An 18,884-nucleotide genomic window follows, 5' to 3' on the forward strand; every position below is an offset into this window, starting at 1 on the left:
TTAAAGATTTTGCTCAGATTGTATGATAGACACCCTGTTGAAGCCTAAATACAGAGACAACAAATGCTGACATATGGATTCCTGCCCTCTGTAACTTTACTGTAAGGGGAGAACTAACAGTCATGAAAATGTGTTTTTGAAGCATCATAAATAATATTTCTAATGATGAAGGTCATAGAGAATTAAGAGCTGCCCCTGTCAACGGGATTGACTCAGTGTGAGCTACAGGATCTGTGTAGGTTGGTGACTAGGCGTACATAGATCAACGTCTCTGGTTTGATGGGGGTCTTTGTTTAATGTCACCCTCCTCTCTGTAACCATCAGACAACTCATTACAAAAGTGGGAAGAAGCAAAGAAATGTCATGACCAGACTTGCTTGTGCTAAATGATTCATTATAGTATCATGTCTACACTGTTAGAAAGTTGTTGCTGAGATTTGCATACCAATTTACTAAAATCTAATAAACTGCAGTTTTTAAATTGATTGTTTGGTTTTCCATAATTATATGTTGTGTGAATCTCTAGTCTGAGTAGAAATCTAGTACTGTACATTAAAAGCAAAATCACGATGTTCAATAAATCAAATCAAAAAGTCCACATTCCCTAAGTACGGGATCATGTTGCTTTAGCTCATACGATTTATATAGAAAATCCTCCAATTCTACATACTCCTAGTACTCTTCATTAGAAACTGGGGAACAACGATCTTCTTTGATTTGAATCCATAAAAGCCTTTTTACTCCCCAGTACAGAAACCACAACACTCTTAAAACGTGCACTACATTGTCCCTGTAGTCTCCAGAACTGTTCCTTAGCGAGACTTTGGGCCCTGCTGTTTTTTTGTCGTCATCATGTCGTTGAGCTTTAATTGACTCAACAAGGATTTAGCAGTTCTCTAATGACACCACTTTAAGGACAAAGTCACGCTCATTAGTTCCCAATGATGCTCAATTCACATTGAAATTTGGCAGATGTGCTTACAGTTTAGGGATATATGTTTGAAGATCCTTCCTCTCTATGTTTTTCTTCTGCAGTTGTCTTTTCAAAGCATCAACACTTTTATCCTTATGTTGATTTCCCACTTCTTTTTTTTTGCTGTCTGTAAGAAATCTGTCTCTTTCAAGGCAGCACAATAATGAGGATGAGGAGAGTTAATTGAATGACTTAAGCCAGTTCCTGTTTAAAAGCCACAAGCGCAAAAGCTGAGTGATGGAAAGAAGAAAGCACACATGGAAAAACTGGAGCAAAAAATATGAGAAACTTACAAAAAGTGAGATGAAGATAGAGAAAAAAGGTTGGGAGGACAAAGAAAAAAAGAAGGGGGTGGAAGGGCGTGTCTGTCCAACCAGTGGGACAGCGCTGGTTGCTGGGGCGATGGGCGATGTGAGCTGGTGATTAACAGATGTCGTGCAAGGCAGGCCGTTAAACGGTGTGGGATTAGAGGGCACGCAGCGACCGGTGGCCTGCCGTTAACTGGGAGCGCTGATGCCGTCCCACTCGGCACGACCTCCGCAGCTTAGCTGGCCTTTCATGTGGCTGAGGGCTGTGGCGAGAGGAGGGGGGGGGGATGGGAGAGGCAGATGAGAACGGGAACATAATTGTGAAGATATCAACAGATAGTTTATGTGTTTGCAGTGGCACCTGACAACGATGTTTGCTGACTGTATCATTGGTTCTGCTGGCTAGCACGACAATAATGAGTCCTCATGCTGATGTTTCCACAGTTACACACACACACACACACCATGGTTATACAGATACAAACCTTTTTGCTTTTTCTACAGAGGAAAATAAATTACCTTTATCTTGTGCATGTGTGTCTTTGTGTTTCTTTTTGTCCTCTTCTGCGCCTCTGAGATTCAGATTCGGTCTTTCATTTGGGACCCCCATGCTCTCACAGACAGGTGTCTGCCTCTGCATATGCAGGTGGGGTTTGCGGCTGTGTGTATTTGTAGCTCGTACCTTTGCGTTTTTGTGGGGCGTCCATGGGTCATTTATGTGTATGGTTGTGTTTGCAAGAGTCTACTGCTGTTCTGTGGTTTATTAGGATGCTGGATGTGAGCTTTGGGGTGGCACAGAATGCTAGGCACCGCTGGGTTAATGTGTGTGTGTGTCTGTCTGTGCACACGCTCACATTTGATCTGCATTTGGGTAAAGATTGTAAACAGTATTTTCCAGTGTCTGTTTTGTATTTGAAGTGAATGTAAATGAAGTAGAAAAATCTGCCATTGGCTTTCAGCCTGAAGAGAATTTGCTGGGGTCTGTTTATTTACATTGTTTTATTTGACTTTCGAGTGTAATTTTGCAGTGTTCCACCAGAATTGTTCATTTCAACCTAATAAAGCATTTCTATAAGGTATGAGACAAAATCCTTTCAAAATAAAACTACCTACGGTGACTGTTATTGAACTGATTGAGGTTATTGTAAAAAAGCATGCCCCTACAAATACCACACCACTCCACATTTACAGACTTTGGTGGAGGAATAGATGACCTTAGCATTGTTACAGACAGGATTTATTATGTTTTTATGTTATATGTGTTCATTTACTGGAAGTGTTTGACCCTTGAAGGGTTCTGGAGGCCCAGATAGTTGTAGTCATGTGTGTCTCCTCTCTCCTGATCGTCCTGTGCTGCTTTTTTCCTTTCCCCTGTCATCCCTGCTGGCCTCCGTCTTTTCTCTTTTCCTGTACTACCTGTCATCCTGTCTATCAAGGAGAGACTTAAGCACTTAGCTATGCAACCAGTGAGAGCCAGAATTTTAATTCCCTCCCTTTTCTAATTTGCTAAGCCTTTATATAAAATAACATCTAAAAGGAAAGAGGTGTAAAGGACAATGTCGCACCTCTTTAGCCTCTTTAAAGTTAGCACCAAAACCATTTTGATTCTCTTGTGCAAGTGAAATAAAAAAGTCTTTTTGCATCCATTTTGTCGTCCAAATTGAACATTCCAAGTAACATACAAACAAATGAGACCACTTGTCTCCATTCTGGTGCGAATGAAGTGCTACTATAATAGGACTATTTAAAAGTTTAATCTAACGTGCTTTGAGCACAATTTTTTTTTTTTTTTTTTTTTTTTGTGTGCACAAGTTTGTTGAAATAGTTTAATTCACATCTTGATCAGAAGGGGTGCCAACCTCAAAGAGTTCCAGTGTTTGCACAAGGTTCAGTGTTATTCCCTACAGTTGTTAGTACTGTAATTTACTACGCTGTTATCATCTGTTTAATTCGATGCTGACCTTGAATAATTAATGAGATGTGCAGGTTTTATTGGAAGCATATTGAAAAGACTGTGTGACATCAGTTGTGTACTTTCTTTATGATTGTTTGATGTGTTGTAAAATAGTCTTATTTGTGTTTTTGTTTATGTCCTCACTGTTTTGTGTCTGCCTTTTATGCTGCCTCTTGTCCAGGTCGTCATTGCAAATGAGAACTGGTTCTCAATTGACCTACCTGGTTAAATAAAGGCTAAATAAAATAAATAAATAAAGTTAACATCTTAAGCTTAAAACCATCACTCCTTCCACCTTGAGCACAGAGTACACTGCAAAGAAAACACTGGAATATGGTACATTTTCACCTCCCGGATGAACCATTAAGTGAACCAGAGCATATACTGTAGTAGTTTAATTACTCTTCGGTTATCTTTTATCAAAAGCAGAACTGATTTTTCACTTTGGCCTATTTGAGTGTCTCTACTTGAAATGACATTGAAACAGCAGAATAGGCTCATGATTGCTCAATCAGAGCCCCCTCCCCCAATTTAAAGCCATTCTTGTAACACATAAGAAATTCCTTAGTGTATAACATTAGTGTTAGTAAGAGCTTTACTAGTTGTAATTACTAGTGGGAATTATAGAAACGGTTATTTTGTGAATGTCACATTCCATAATTTTGTTCTTTCTGTCTCTCGCTCTGCAGGCATTTCTTCGACCGTTCAGGGAGCACCACATCGATCCAACTGCCATCACTCGCCACGACTTCATCGAAACCAACGGCGACAACTGTATGATCCCCGTCCTACCACTGGCTCACATGGCCTACAAGTTCTTCACATACACACCAGGTAACACACACAACCACACAGGCACAGAATTTTATTTCCTATACTATCTAACACAGAAAACACATGCATACACCAGTTGTACACATGGATGCACTTGAACAAAAAAACTGTAAATGCAGACAGTGTAGACATGACACATAGAAGTAAAAAAAAGAAGAAACGTGAGCAGAAGTTGCTGGGGTGACCAAGAAAGTGAAGTTGCCAAAGCGTTGGCATTGTCTATTCTGCGTGAAAAAGTTTCTCATGCACATTGTTATCGCCTGTGAGTGAGAACCTTGGGGGGATAACACCTTCAGAGGTTTGAGGTACTCCTGCGAGATTTCACCCCCCCCCCCTGCAAGTGCAGCAGTATCGGATGTGATTCCGAACCAGCTTTGCACCCACAAAACAGCGGTCGCATTGTCACATAGACCTGTAAGGTGAATGTAAGGATTTTAGAAGGTTAACTATACACCATCTCACAATCTGTAGCAGTGTGTTAGTGCTGCAGGGTGTTTCTGAGGTGGGTGAAGTGGGACCGCTGAAATCACAGGGCAGTTTTGCTGGTAATCATGTGCCCTGACCTTACGAGTGCAGGGCAGGAGGGGGAGGAACTGGAGGAGAAGGAAACAAAGAAGAACGTCTTATTGAGGAGGTGACATCGCCACCTGTCATGTCTACACTTCAGGTTGAGCCAAAAGGTCAGTGATGGGTGGAGAGCAGAGGAGTTGACATTAGTGAGCTAGGTGAACCATAGTGTTCTGATGTCATTAAAAACCAACATCGCCAGATATTTACTCAAATACAAAATGATTTGTCAACAGTAAGAAATTAGCATGTAAATAGCAGTCACCGCCTTCCCTCTTCTGTTTCAAAATGATGATCGCGAAACTGTATGAAAACCCCAAACAGTATATATATATGTTAACATAAAATACAAGAAGAAAGGCATGTGCATCCAACCTCTACAGGTTTTCTTCCCTGAAAAAGTTGAGACCGTGATTTTATACTGCACCATAGACTGAAAAAAGTTGTGTTGGAGTAAAACTCCAGCTATAGGCACAGATTAGAGCTATAGTTATAAATGGTCTAGACTGATATGTTGGTTTTTTCCTGCTTAATGTATCTGAATCAGTGTTGAATTAAACTGTCACAGAAATGCCAAAGATATGTTTGAGGTAAATTTAGAAACAGTGTGTACATCACACTTTTTCAAAGCAGCTGTATTGAATATTTTTAACAGTTGATCACATGGCTGCTTGTATGTAAAATACACTGATTCCAGTAACAAATCCATAGAGGCTTATCACCTTGTTCTGCAGTTACATAACTCTTGGAAGCTTTATAGCATCTTAAACATCGGCTCATTGTTTTGGTTTTAGTGCAGCCTTACTGTTTTGGTTCGCTCGTCAGTCTTGACTGCTGCAGACACCTATCAGGGAAAAAAGCTTTCAAAACCCACTTTATGCAAGCTGAGCAGCATCAGCTGGCAGACTGATAAAGTTGGTGCCTTGCTCACATAGGGGATGTGGGACAGCAAAGGGAATCATTTAGCAGATAAAGAGACATATATGTCCCTCAGGAGTTATTGTCCAGTTTCCATCTGAATAGCTTTAAACTTTGAAAATGTGCAATGTCAGGGAACAAAAGTTCTGATGTCTCCTTTTTTTATTTAATAAATATAGGAAACCTATTAACTCTCCATGTGAAGCGAGGTATAAGAAATGAAGGAAGACACAGTTCAGTACAGACTGAAAATTCTGTTACAAATGGAAACAAAATGTAATAAATCAATAGAAATAAATAAAGGGTGGAAAGAGGCACAAAGGAAAAACTTGCAAAGGTCATCTGCTTGTCCACAGGAGGGATCACTGAACGAGGGGGATCAGGGGGAAGATTAGAGGGGAGAGAAAGGTAGTAAGGTCTACTTGTAGGTGACATAGACACCTGTCATGTCTGACACCATGGGGAGTCAAGAGGTCATGAGACAGAGACACGAAGAGATGCAGCGACATCTACATCTGTCATGTCTGCGTCTTCAGAGGTCACTGCTAAGAGTTTGAGACAGAGGGTGAGAGTGCATGAAGACGCAAGGCAGCAAGAGAGAGCAGGGGGCGGGGGGTGGCAGTGGGTCATGTAGCGGTGAGATGACATCTAAACCTGTCATGTCAAGTTCCTCACAGTGCCAAGCGGTCACCAGACAAAGACAGAGACAGAAGTAGATGGCCAAAGCTGAAAGCCGTGAGGTGACATCTCCTGCTGTCATGTCTGCACTTGAACTGGGGTCATGAAATCGCTGTTTTAACCAAAGAGAGGGAACAGGGGATGGAGGCAGTGACAGAGACACAGAGAGGACAGCTGTAAGTCATACCAACAGAAAGACTCAAGTGAATAACAAGAGTGAGCAGTGGGACACAGGCTGTAGGCTTCAGCGTACAACCAAAGAGAACTCTGGTTGTACGCTGAAGCCAGAAGAGATGGACAGGAACCACTTTTACTCCAGGTCCCTTTCATTGAGCAGGTGTGAGTAGGTGAGGTACAGCTACATCCAGCTGCTATTGAAATGACAACAGGAGCCGTGTTTCAGACTGTTTTTGTGCATAATATTATTTCCAGAAATGTTGCACACAGCTGCTCCTATGTGTGAGTCATGACATGTTTGTCACCTGTCAGCTCTTATCAACACTACCACAATGCATAATTCCCAGACACCAATGACATCTTCAAGAACTCTTCATGGTTTCAGGCCTAATTATTGTCTACATTAACATCAGTAGTCTTCCCCTTTTTAGTAACAAACCTCTAACAGCAGTGACACTGCTGCAGCTGCTGCACTCTATGAATAAATGTAAGCAGCTTTTGCAGCAGCTAATTCAGTTATAGGTTATTTGAAAGTCCAGGTCTATAAATCTCTGTGTGTATCTCACCATCAGTCTGTATCACCAGGTATGAAAAGTATGAAATGATGTGAGTCATTGCAAAGGTGATCTCAACAGTCTTGTTTAGATCATCTTTAAATTCAGCTTCACTTCAGTGAACAATCTGCGCTCCATCTCGGCCCACGTGCGTGTTGGTGTATTCAAAAGAACATGGCTGCAGCTGTGTTCATGTACATCATCAGTGCTGGTAAATATGTTAGGAAATTTAAAAATTGTGGTGCCATGGTGACTTTCTGCTCTAACACACGTGATTTGAGTGAACTATCTACATATTTATTGGACTAATGCCCATATCATTCATATAGCACCATCAACAGGTCAAAATTTAAAAAGGCTTTTTGTGAAACAGTTTTGTTTCCTCTCTACAAGTACAAATGATCATTACACCAATTAGGTGATTTTTTTTTTAGCAGTCTGTTCCCTTTGCCTACACAGACTTAATTGCCTTTTGTTTCCAAACTCATTTCCAGTTGGTTTTCTGCTTTAAACAGCATATGACTGCATAACTTCTAGTTTGGGCATCTTGTTTTACCAGTGAATACATCACATCAAAACAAGATGTACTCCAGATGCTGTCGTCATGCAGAGTTACTCTCACACAGTCAGTCTAGTGCTGTCCTCTAGTCCCTGGCCTCAATCTGAACTCTATGCGCCTCCATCTGAATATCAGACAGCACACAATTTGTCCAGTCCCTGGGCACCAATCTAGGAATGATGTGCAGTTCTTTTTGAGTATGAAAGTTGTTTAAATATTTAAAGGTGCTGGTTGATGATTCATAGTTACATTTGAACATCAGTGGGGCTTTTCCTTGCTCAATAAGGAACAGACAGAATTTTCAGAGAGTGATTTTCTCGTGTGATACCACACAGGGGTAGGGGAGTGAAGTGGCTCATTCCCGACTGATTGACTTAAAATTTTTCCTACGTCTGTGATGGTATAGTGAAAGCATGGTGATTAAAAAAAAAAAAAAACAGGATTCATCTGTTCAGTTGATGTCAGATAACAGATCTCACAGCAAACTACTTGGAAGACATCAGGACATACTGTCTATGACTTTATCTTACATTACAGACTAATTGACCATTTCTTCTCATTATCCTGCTTTTATGTCACCCTTGTGTGCCTCCTCTTCTCTCCCTTGCTGCCACTCTTCCCTATCTTTCCTCATCTCTTCTTCTCCCTTCCTCATTCCTCTGCCTCCCCCTCAGTCTTTTGTGAGGATCCTGCCAGCATCCTCTCTGTGGGAGTACCATGCCTTCATGCTGGCCTTCTTGATTACACTGAACAGTTTGATCAGTTGTTATATTAATTTTACTCTTTCTTTCTTTCATCCCGTCTCACTGTTCTGTCCTGTCACCTTTCAGAGGCCTTGGCAGCGTCCTATCCCTGGGACTGCTACGTCTTTGCTCTGGCAGTTTTCGTGACACTGACCAATCAGATTCATAAGTGGAGCCACTCCTACTTCGGCCTCCCATGCTGGGTCACGTTGCTCCAGGACTGGCATCTGGTGTTGCCACGGAAACACCATCGCATCCACCACGTCTCACCACATGAGACGTACTACTGCATTACTACAGGTAAGAACAGGTGTCATGATCAGTTTTTTTTTATCTGTAACTTTAGATAGAGTTTAAGAGGGACTGCTTTAAGTATAGCAACAGAAGGTTTCCACACAAAAAGTGGTATTAGATGTTTTTATGACTCTGCGTCAACAATAGCCATGGCTGTTTTTAGGTGTTTTTTGACCCTCCGTCCATTCTTTTTTGTCCATTCATCTGGTCGTATGTACGTCTATATGTCCATATTTCCCATATCTCTGGAACCTCTTAAGGGGATTTCTTCAAATTTGCCACAAACCTCAACTTGGACTCAAGATTAATCTGATTAGATTTATGGCGGTCAATTGTCACTGTGACCTCACAGACAATTAATAACTTGTATTAAATCCTTTCAGTCTTCACTACATATATGTGTCTGGACAGACATGCATTAACTACAACTTCATTGGTTGTTACTATTTTATTTAAATAGTGAGTCAAACCACATATTTGTTGTGTTGTGTTACAGATACTGTAAAAGAGATGCCCAAAGTTTCCAGTGTAGAATAAAATTACAAAATATTCATATAAATATAACTGTTCAAGTTACTATTTGAAAAGTTTGCCACTTTTCCATGTTCTTTCATTGTCATTGTCACCAAATCTTATGAAATGATGACAAACACCAGTAACTGTTTGACTAACACAAACATCTGAAATCCATATTAATCCTCGGCTGAAAAAAAAACTACAGTGTCCAGGTGATTTAGGAAATTATGGAAGATTTTTTTTAAATTAAAAGTACATTTAGAAAAGTATTTAATGTATATTATGACTTGTGAATAGGCTTGTCACAACATAGTGACCGATGGACTGTTGGATCAAGACTTTTCATATTTGTTGCCAATAACTAAAAAAACTAGAATATAATGAGCCATATCCTTATTCTATATCTATTAATTATCTATTTATATTAATGAACAGATAAAAAAACATAGATCACTCAAGACAATCCCCAAACTTGCTGTTTCTTTTTTAGTTTTGCATCAGTCACAGCACACAGCCACTCAAGGGTAAAGGGATATACCTTGACTTTTGAATATTCTCAGATGTTTATGAGTGTGTATGTTGTGGGCAGCCATTTTAGATCGCCATAATTGAAGCTGAAGGCTCCAGAATAATTTCGCTTACATTTCTCAGCAGATTTAGACAAAATGGCAGCCGTGTCTGTCTGTCTGTCGCCTTCTTATAAATAACTAAAAGAAAATGTTCTGTTTGCGTGCATTTGTGTCTTTAGAGACACAAGGCCTCCTTAATAGATCCACATTCAGTATTCTGTGTGCATCTGGGTGAGAGGGAGAAAGGGAGGGAATGAAAAGAGGAAGGGTACACAAGAGGGATTCAGCTTGTACGTCACCCAGCGCCCCTGCGGACGACAGATGTGTGTGTGAGTGAGTTGAGGGGGATGGCACAGCAAAAGTGTGTGTTTCAACACGCACACACTCATAGTCGTACATAAACTCGAGCATCTGTGTGCACTAGTCTTTTTGACCTCCTCTTTGGTTTCTAACCTCTGTGTGTGTTATGGGAGGTGGGAAATGGGTTGGCGGTGGTCGTAGGACCCATGGGGGACGGTGACAGCCCCCCGCTCCCTCAGCCTGGCTGCATGGGCTGGATTCCACTGGGGCTCGCCTAGCTGCCTTTGTGTTCGCCACCGGCTGACAATCCCCATGTATATTTAATGCTAACCTGCTGTCTGTTCTAACAAATAGGACTTCACAGGCAGAGGAGGGATGGAGGACAGGGGAGGGAGTGAGAGGGCGAGGGGAGGGGATGATGGGTAGGATTTGGAAGAATAAAAAAGGAGTATATGTCGAATGTAGAAATGTGGCGAGAGCGAAGAGGAAGAAGGAGACGTGAAGGGAAAGAGCGTGAAATCAAACCAAACCTTGGGTTGCTTCCAGTAGAGAGAGGGTCACTGGAGGGACATACACACACATGCATTCACACACACAGGCAGCTACAACATGCACCCTATGCAAACACATCATGGGTGGTGGTAGACAAGGGAAGCCTAAGCACACACAGACTATGTTGATGTCTATATCTGCTATCTGTCTTTGTGTGTGTGTGTGTGTGTGTGTGTGTGTGTGTGTGTGTGTGTGTGTGTGTGTGTGTGTGTGTGTGTGTGTATCTGTGTACCTGTGCACCTCCACTTTACATGTAAACACATGATTTCTCTGTGTGGTAAAAGTATTGAAATGGCTTCTGATTTCAAATGTCAAAGGACTGCTCGACTCCTAAAGCAGTGACGCTTGTACATGTGTGTAATGTGCTCAGCAGGTTCATGCCTGCACAGTTGCATGCATTTCAGTCATACATTTATTTGTACATGCAAATGTGCTTTGGCCTGCAGCCATGCACCCTCTACATGGATTTACTTCACACACATGTTGATACTTTAGTTACTGAAGTTGTGTAAACTGAATGAGAACGAAGAAGCCGGAGGTGTGAGTATGCATGTCAGCATGTGCTTGTGTGTGTTTCTTTGTGTTAGTAGGGGCTAAGGATGCCTCCTGGGAGACCCCCCCCCTTCTGAAATCTAGTCTGTACATGATAAGATGGAGAAAGACACGGGGTTAGAGGTAGAGGAGCTGGGGATTGGGGTGCAGATGGGGATAAAGGAGAACAAGAAAGAAGACAGTAGGTGCAGCAGTAAGTTAAGGGCAAAGGAGTGGAATCTGTGGAGGAGAGACATTGGGAAAAAGAGAAAGGCAGAGGTGATCTTTGAGGACGGACGGTTAGAAACAAGTCAATATGTTTAACTGCTGCAGGAGCAGCTGGCAGATTGCCATGCCTTATGTTTTGTAAGGTGTTCCCATTAAAAATCTTGGAAGAAATAAAATGGAAATGTATCCAGATATCCTCAACACCTGATTTACCATCACTTTGGAAGAGAGAATTGCAGCTGCTGTTTAACATCAGGAGAAAGCAAGTCAAAAATTCACAGCATTGCTATCAGTGAGCCATTGTTCCTATTAGGCAGCATTGACACTGAGAACTCATATCAGCACATCGCATCGCCCTTTTGACAGGAGAGAATGTAAAAGACTTTTACAGGCTTTCAGTTCAAACCAAATATGTTCTTTCCCATATTAAAGGTCTGTGCTCCATCTCGGCCCACGTGCGTGTCAGTGTATTCAAAAGAACATGGCTGCAGCTGTGTTCATGTACATCATCAGTGCTGGTAGATATGTTAGGAAATTTAAAAATTGTGGTGCCATGGTGACTTTCTGCTCTAACACACGTGTGATTTGAGTGAACTATCTACATATTTATTGGACTAATGCCCATGTCATTCATATAGCACCATCAACAGGTCAAAATTTAAAAAGGCTTTTTGCTGTCCTGTGAGGTTATTAGCAAATGTTTGTATGCTATGTACCAGGCTAACTACTATAGGTTTAACATCTTTATACTGCCTCACAATGACACTAGCATGGCTATAGACACCGTCTTGCTATTTCTTGCTTTCTTCCTGCGTATCAGGCAGTGCTGTCATAAATCTGCTTAAATTTCTCATTGCCAGTCTCCCCTTGCCTTTAGCTGTCCTGCATCATGCCTGTCACTTGCTGCCTCACTTGTTTAACCTCATGAACAAACAAAATCCCATATCATTTCCTTTTTACCTCTAAGTGCCGACTCTCTGGCTGCAGCTGGTCACGTAGCACTTGGTTGTCTCTCCAGGCTTGTTTTACCCCCTGGACAGAATGTGCCAAAGTGAAGCCACACCTGACCATAAAGGACACGTTTGATACTTGCCTGTCCATATACTAAAATTATGGAGAGATGAAGAATGTCTCATGTTTCTCTCAGACTTTCTCTGTGCCTGCTTCTGTGTCCCACACTTCCCTCTCAACTTCCCAGCTCATCCACTGGCCTCACTTTCTGTTCTTGCACATTTAGGAGTCTCTTCTTCTGTGTTTGTTTTTAGGCTTTACCTACCTTTAACAGCAGTAATTATGATGTCTCTTTTTTTTTCTGACTTTCCTCACTTCCCCTTTTCCCATTTCTCTTTCTCACATCTTTGCATGTATTCCAGGTTGGTGTAACTATCCACTGGACCAGCTGGGCTTTTGGAGACGGATGGAGCAATTGATTGAATATCTGACAGGGCAAAAACCACGATCAGATGACCTGGCATGGGCCAAGAAGACTGAATGATAAACACATAAATACACAGGAAGGATGGATGGACAGATGGGCTTGGGCTTGCAGATGAAAACACACAGAAGTTAGAGATAAATGGGAGAACTACACACACATACATGCACACATAGACATACATTTTTACATTTTACTCACGTCTCTGCTTCTTGCTTCTTTTGCTAAAGAGGAAACATTCAAATTAACCATGTTTGCACAAAAAAAGAAAATCAAAGATGGTGTGCGTAATTTCGGTATATGCTGCAGTCTGCAGCTTTGAACATAGGTGAAAACATTGCGAGATAATAACTGTGCTGTGACGACCAGTCAAGCTTTTTGGCCTGTTTAACCAATGAGTTGTGATGGTGTTGTGGTGTGTAAGGTGTAGGAGGTTTCTGGAGGTTGGGCTCTCCAGGATTGACACCATGCTGCCTGTTGTGGGCAGCTTCTTACACCATGCACATATATACATGCATGTACACACACTCCTATTCAAGTCAAATGTTCATTTATTCTCTCTACAGATTTTTTCTTGTATTATCTTAAGTCTGAAGGTTGTTTTGTTTTTGAACTTTTGAAAACCTCTTCTGGATACAACACCACCTTCTTTAAATTCTCATGCAGAGAAGGTGACAATATGACAACTGTGCTCTGAGTTAAACATTGAAATATCACAGTGGCTATAAAAAAAAGGGCTGTAAGTCCCAACGTGTGCTTGGGCCAGCCACAATCTCAGTTGGAGCCAGACGAGACTGAGACACAGATGTTAAAACGGTTTGATCGAATACACACTGTAACCTCCTTCACGGCAATAATACACTGTATAAACATGTCAACAGTAAAGTTTTAGATGTATATGTACACAATTACTACCCTCTTAAAGTGCATACACACAAGTATAATCATTTAAATCATGTTATCCAGTTTTGGTTAGTTGTTAACAGTGCGTTCTGTTCATCCCAGCTGCTGTTTGACTAACTTTACTATTGCATTTCTCATGTATCATTCTGTATCAAAAGCCGCTTCAGAAAAGTCCAGTTTTAATAATGTGGTTCTTTATAAGCAAAGGCTTCTAAATGAACGTGTTTACTGTATACTAACTAATCAGCAGTCCCTTTTGGTTCATCTGGAAGTGAATTTAAGGAGATGTACTCAAGAAGCATTTATTCTTTTTGCAGTGTCATACAAATGAAAGAACATCCAGTCTTAACTATTGTCCAAATCTTTATGAGAAGGTGCCCAGAAAGAATAAAAGGAGTAGTGCACTCTGCAATTCTCCCTTTGTAGGCAGAAAATGACAATCAGGAATCTTTACCTGAAAGAATACTGCAGCAAAGTATTTCAATTTGCTTTCCTGCTCAGAGTGAGATGAAAATATTGATACCAAACTAAATATAAAGCTGCTGTCAGTAGCTGTTTGGCAAAATCCATCAAGCAGAACCTCAGAAGTTCACTAATATTACAATTAAATAGCCTGTAATTCATACAAAAACCACAGATTTTGTTACTTTCAGATGGAGCCAGGTTAAGCTAACTTGTTTAGCAGGAGCTTCATATTTAACATCCAGATGTGAAAGTAGTTTCGATCTTCTCAACTAAGTGTTGATAAGGTGGCAAGAAAACAAGGTTGATGTGTCTCTGCAAATATATCCTTGGGTTTCTTTCCACTGCTATAATGCAAACAGGCAGAACCATTATGGTACTTGTGGTTTCTTCTCAAAGTACCTCAAACATGCCTGTAGACACAATCATTTGATGAGAGCTTCAGCTTCCTAGAGGAGGCTTTTGGCTGCCCCCATGGACCATAAAATGATCTACATGTGTTGTTAGTTTAGCAGTTCACCACCACACTGGATGGCTCAGGGCAGGGATCACTTAGCTGGTTATTGCCTTTAAATCCTGCTTTTTGTCACGTTCTCCATCACCAGGAATTTGTATTCAGCTTTTACTTGCTTTAGAACATCCGGACCACAAAATTAGTCCCTACCTAATACATTCTTGTGTTATTGATTTAGGAAGAGATTTCTTCAAGAGATAACCATTTTGTATGATATTTACAGTCTTTCATAATCAGTTTCAGGCATTATTTTAATTAATTATTTAACTCACGAAGAACGCTAAACTGTATGAGAGATGCTAATTGGTGCCGCTGTGCTGCATATTTGACTGCAACTGTAAATACTAAACGCTCAACAAGAAGGAAATGTGTCACAAAAGCTAAACCTAAATCAGAGGCACTAATTAAAGCAATTCATGGCAACATTTCTATTTCAGTTTGTGTCAGTTTGATATGAAAGACAAAAAATAAAAAATTTCTTTTTTTTTTTTGTATTATAGCACAAAATAGAATATTTTCCAGTAAAAGCTGGTTACCAAGTTGCTAGTATAGATGAATGCAAACTATGTCTCCAGTATCTCTGATTTTTGTTTACATTTCATATGGGTGATACATGCACTTTAGTTGGCTGTTACTAACTCTGTACTAAAGAGTCTAGATGCGTGATTTGTAGTTTATTTTCTAGGCTGGATATCCCTTCAGTCACAGAAGGTCAAACATAACATAACAACAACATAACAGCACTTTATAGTTTTACTGAGTAAATGTCTGAAAATATGTCATGCAAGTACCTGTTCACTCATGAGTACACACATGCAGATTAAATCACACATCTTCCTTGCATGCACGCACGCGCGCACGCACACACACACACACACACATGCTAATCTCTTAAATACAGACAAACACACACACATGTTCTTTCTCACTTCATGTTCTTTTTTTCTCTGACTTTATAATTTTTTTATTAACAGATCAAGCCTTGTATAGTTAAAATTCTGACGTTCCATCCTGCAGCTCAACGCTCGCTGCTTGTCTGCCTTAATGTTTTTATCTGCTCTTTGATTTAAATAAAGGTTTATTAACTCCAAATGGCTGCACAGCGTGGTCATCTTTTAATATGAAAAATGTATGTGTGGAGATGTGTTGATCATCTGAGCCATTTCATTTATGGGATGCGTTGCACTGCTCATAGGTCTGAGTGGACAGTTTTAGCATTAAAATCATTTTAATGCTGGTTTGAGTTACATTATTGTCTTAAGCTTCAGTGCTGTGTGTAGACAAAATAACACAACAAAACGGGGACACGTGGTTACAGGATGTGCGCTTTTTATTAATCTAAAAGCATCTTATTCTGTCAGGATAATACAGTTCCCAGCTCAGAAGTTAATTTAAGAGCAATGCCACACACACACACACACACACACACACACACACACTCACGCTCACGCAGTATTCAAAAGGCACTGCTGAACCACCAGCGCCCTCTAGTGTCAAGTTGAATATTCTACTTTGAGCTAGGCAGTGCGGTTTGGTGATGATTCTCCTTTCACTTATCACAGATTCAACATCATAGATAAATGCATCGTAGATCCCTCAGAAGAAGTCACAGGGTCACCTTGTTCTGCTCATGTCCACCACCCTGACTCTCCACCACTTTGATCTCCCAAATCAGATCAGCGAATCTCACTGTCCAGAGTTACCTCCCCAGAAAACAGAACCCCCTGTTGGTGTACAGCTGCTGCAGTGGCCCCTATGGTTCCTACTGAGAGCCAGTGGTGGGGCAGTGCTGTTGAAGAAGGAAGGAAAGGTCATTAGAAAGGAAAAGACACAAGGACAGAGGAAGAGCAGGGGAGGATGTTGATGTGAGGAAATCCGAGGCAACTGCTGTTGGTGGGGCAAAGTGACCCCAGTATTTGTATTTGTTGTGTTGCTGATGTCATTTATAGACTTAGGATTTTTCTATACCAGTCGATGTTTGGAGTGATGTTACACAATAGCTGTGTAGGGCTGGACTTTGACACAGTGTTGCTTTGACATAGATGTTAATGTCAGCATACAAACATGCTCCTAGTGACAATGCTAACATGACTATCAGCACCTGTAAATCATTTTAGTTCATTGGATTACCAATCAAACTTTTGCTAATCAGTAGTAAACACAAAGTACTGCTGAAGCTGATGGGCATGTCATTTGATTTGTACATTTGTTTATAAAGTGTGACCTGATGGCAGACTGATGCTAAAAATTACAGTTCATTCTGAGGAGGCAGGAGTGTATGTGCCAAATTTCACGGCAAACCTGTTAAGACATTTACCTCAAATCTACTGATGCATCCTCTGCGTACAATAGTACAACAGGTTTTGCCATTTCATGTAGTTGAGTCAGAAACATTTGAGTCAATCCATAAATTGTGTTATTTCTGTGCGTTTGACTACACGTCTTGAGCTTGCTATTCTACTGAAGCATAAGAAAGAGCTGTAGATTCACAGATCACACACCAGGATGGATTTGCTGTCCATTGTAGCCGATGCATGCACACACAGACGGCAGGATGTGACATGTTGCTATTGCCCATGTCTTCATATAGTTCACAGTTAGAGCTCCTTTGTCATTCCCACATTACTGCCATCACTTCCACTGTTACACCCAGTGTTAACAAGACACACATGCACTTCGCCTTTCTCTCCTGCACACACACTCCCGCTCTCTCTGCATGGTGGTGACATATTGGATCTCACTATGCTGATGTGCTTGGCTGATCACTGTCTCATGCTGGTAGCTATTAAAGTTTCTATCAGACATACTGAGACTTGGGGCTTGATGGCAACACTTGCAGCACTTAGATGCAGGGACGTGAAAGTGCAGCTTTAATACTTCATTACAACATAAAAGCTAAGGTTTTTAACAGATAGTGGCTTCATATAGCTTCGTGCACAGTGATTATGCATGTCATAAAATATCAATCTCAGGGTTACCATTTTGTGTCACAATAGTGACTAGTGAAATGACACATTTCATAAATTAACCCCTTCTAAAGTGTAGAACTCAGAAACTTAAAAACTGTTGAAAAAAATCACTGCAGTGGTTTTTCCACAACAGGTGGCAACATGCAAGAAACCTTTAAAGATGAATTCAAGCTGCTCCCTTTTTATTTGGAAACTGAAAGTTTCAGATTGCAGCTATAATACAAGGCGGTTTCTTAAAAAATAAAGCTGTTTAGAATAACATTTATCTTTGTGTGCTCCGCAGCATTCTATATGTATTTAGCCCATCAGAACATATGGTGACACAGTTGTCACAAACCCCATAAATGTCATTGAAAGCCCTTTATACAGCTTTATCCCTGACGTTAGATACATGAGGTACTTGAGTCTATAGATACTGACCTTTTAGCATTCTTGTTTAGGAACAAAGGACTAAACAGGGAATCACAGGCTATATATATTTCCCTTAACAAGGTCTGCAAATCAGGTGTTTTAAAATGTAAATAGTTACTGTAAACCTGAAATAGTTTTTTTCTTCTTTTATGACCACTTGGAGTTGAGATGTAAACAACTTTCAGTATATGACCACTTTTGTTAAGTAAACATGGAGAACATGTTAGCAAACAGCTGCCAATTTACTCATGCGACAGACATGATCTGTTTTGGTGTCCATCAACCCCGGAGGGAAATATCTGGCTCTTTAACTGCTGAATGCTTCACTACATTCACTAGCTTGACACTAAGTCTGCTGCTTGGTGTTGGGCAGGTGGTGTAAAGTGTGTTTTTTGCTGAAAGGTTGATAGGAATTGGGGTTTAATGAGAGCAGGGTGACTGAACCAAAGCAGTGAAGTCGTGGCCAGTAAGGCCAAAATGAAGTGAAATGACAGATGCTCCTGAGGGGAGCCAAGTGGACCTGCAAAGTCAGGTGATGTTTCCCTGTGGGTTTGTCACGACCAGCGACCCCACACATGGTCATTTGACCAACTGATAATATAAAAATATGAATTAATGCAGCTTTAAATTTAGTCACACCCGAAGAATATTACATTTTAGCCATGCATTGAGATAATATGTGTGCATATCATGTGTTAGCATGTTATGCATAAATAAATAGTAAATAAAAATTACTCAGAAATAGCAGCTTAAAGCTTCTACAGCTTAACTCCTTAAAATTATAGCCCAAATCCCTCAGCTATTAGTGCTTGGCTAAAAAAAATATTAATTACAGCAAAATCTTCTATTATTGAGCATAAAAAGATTAATAGTGAAGACTACTTATGCTGTAGAGAAGCTCTCACCTATTTGTGAGCTGGTATCCAAAGCTGTGC

The 18,884-nt window shown here is 40.6% G+C and overlaps 1 protein-coding gene across 1 annotated transcript in view; it reads left to right on the plus strand.

The window, feature by feature from the left end:
• The window catches only part of LOC113132776 (transmembrane protein 189), a 38,491-nt gene extending 22,830 nt beyond the window's left edge, over positions 1–15,661 (plus strand). The window contains exons 4-6 of the mRNA XM_026311114.2: positions 3,925–4,069; positions 8,353–8,565; positions 12,629–15,661. Of these exons, the coding sequence (XP_026166899.1) occupies positions 3,925–4,069; positions 8,353–8,565; positions 12,629–12,750 (480 nt within the window). The 3' untranslated portion in view covers positions 12,751–15,661. The remainder of the gene's footprint in view (positions 1–3,924; positions 4,070–8,352; positions 8,566–12,628) is intronic.
• The last annotated feature ends 3,223 nt before the right edge of the window (positions 15,662–18,884 follow it).

This window comes from Mastacembelus armatus, chromosome 6 (genome assembly GCF_900324485.2).
Source record: "Mastacembelus armatus chromosome 6, fMasArm1.2, whole genome shotgun sequence".
In the NCBI taxonomy this organism is placed as follows: Eukaryota; Metazoa; Chordata; class Actinopteri; order Synbranchiformes; family Mastacembelidae; genus Mastacembelus; species Mastacembelus armatus.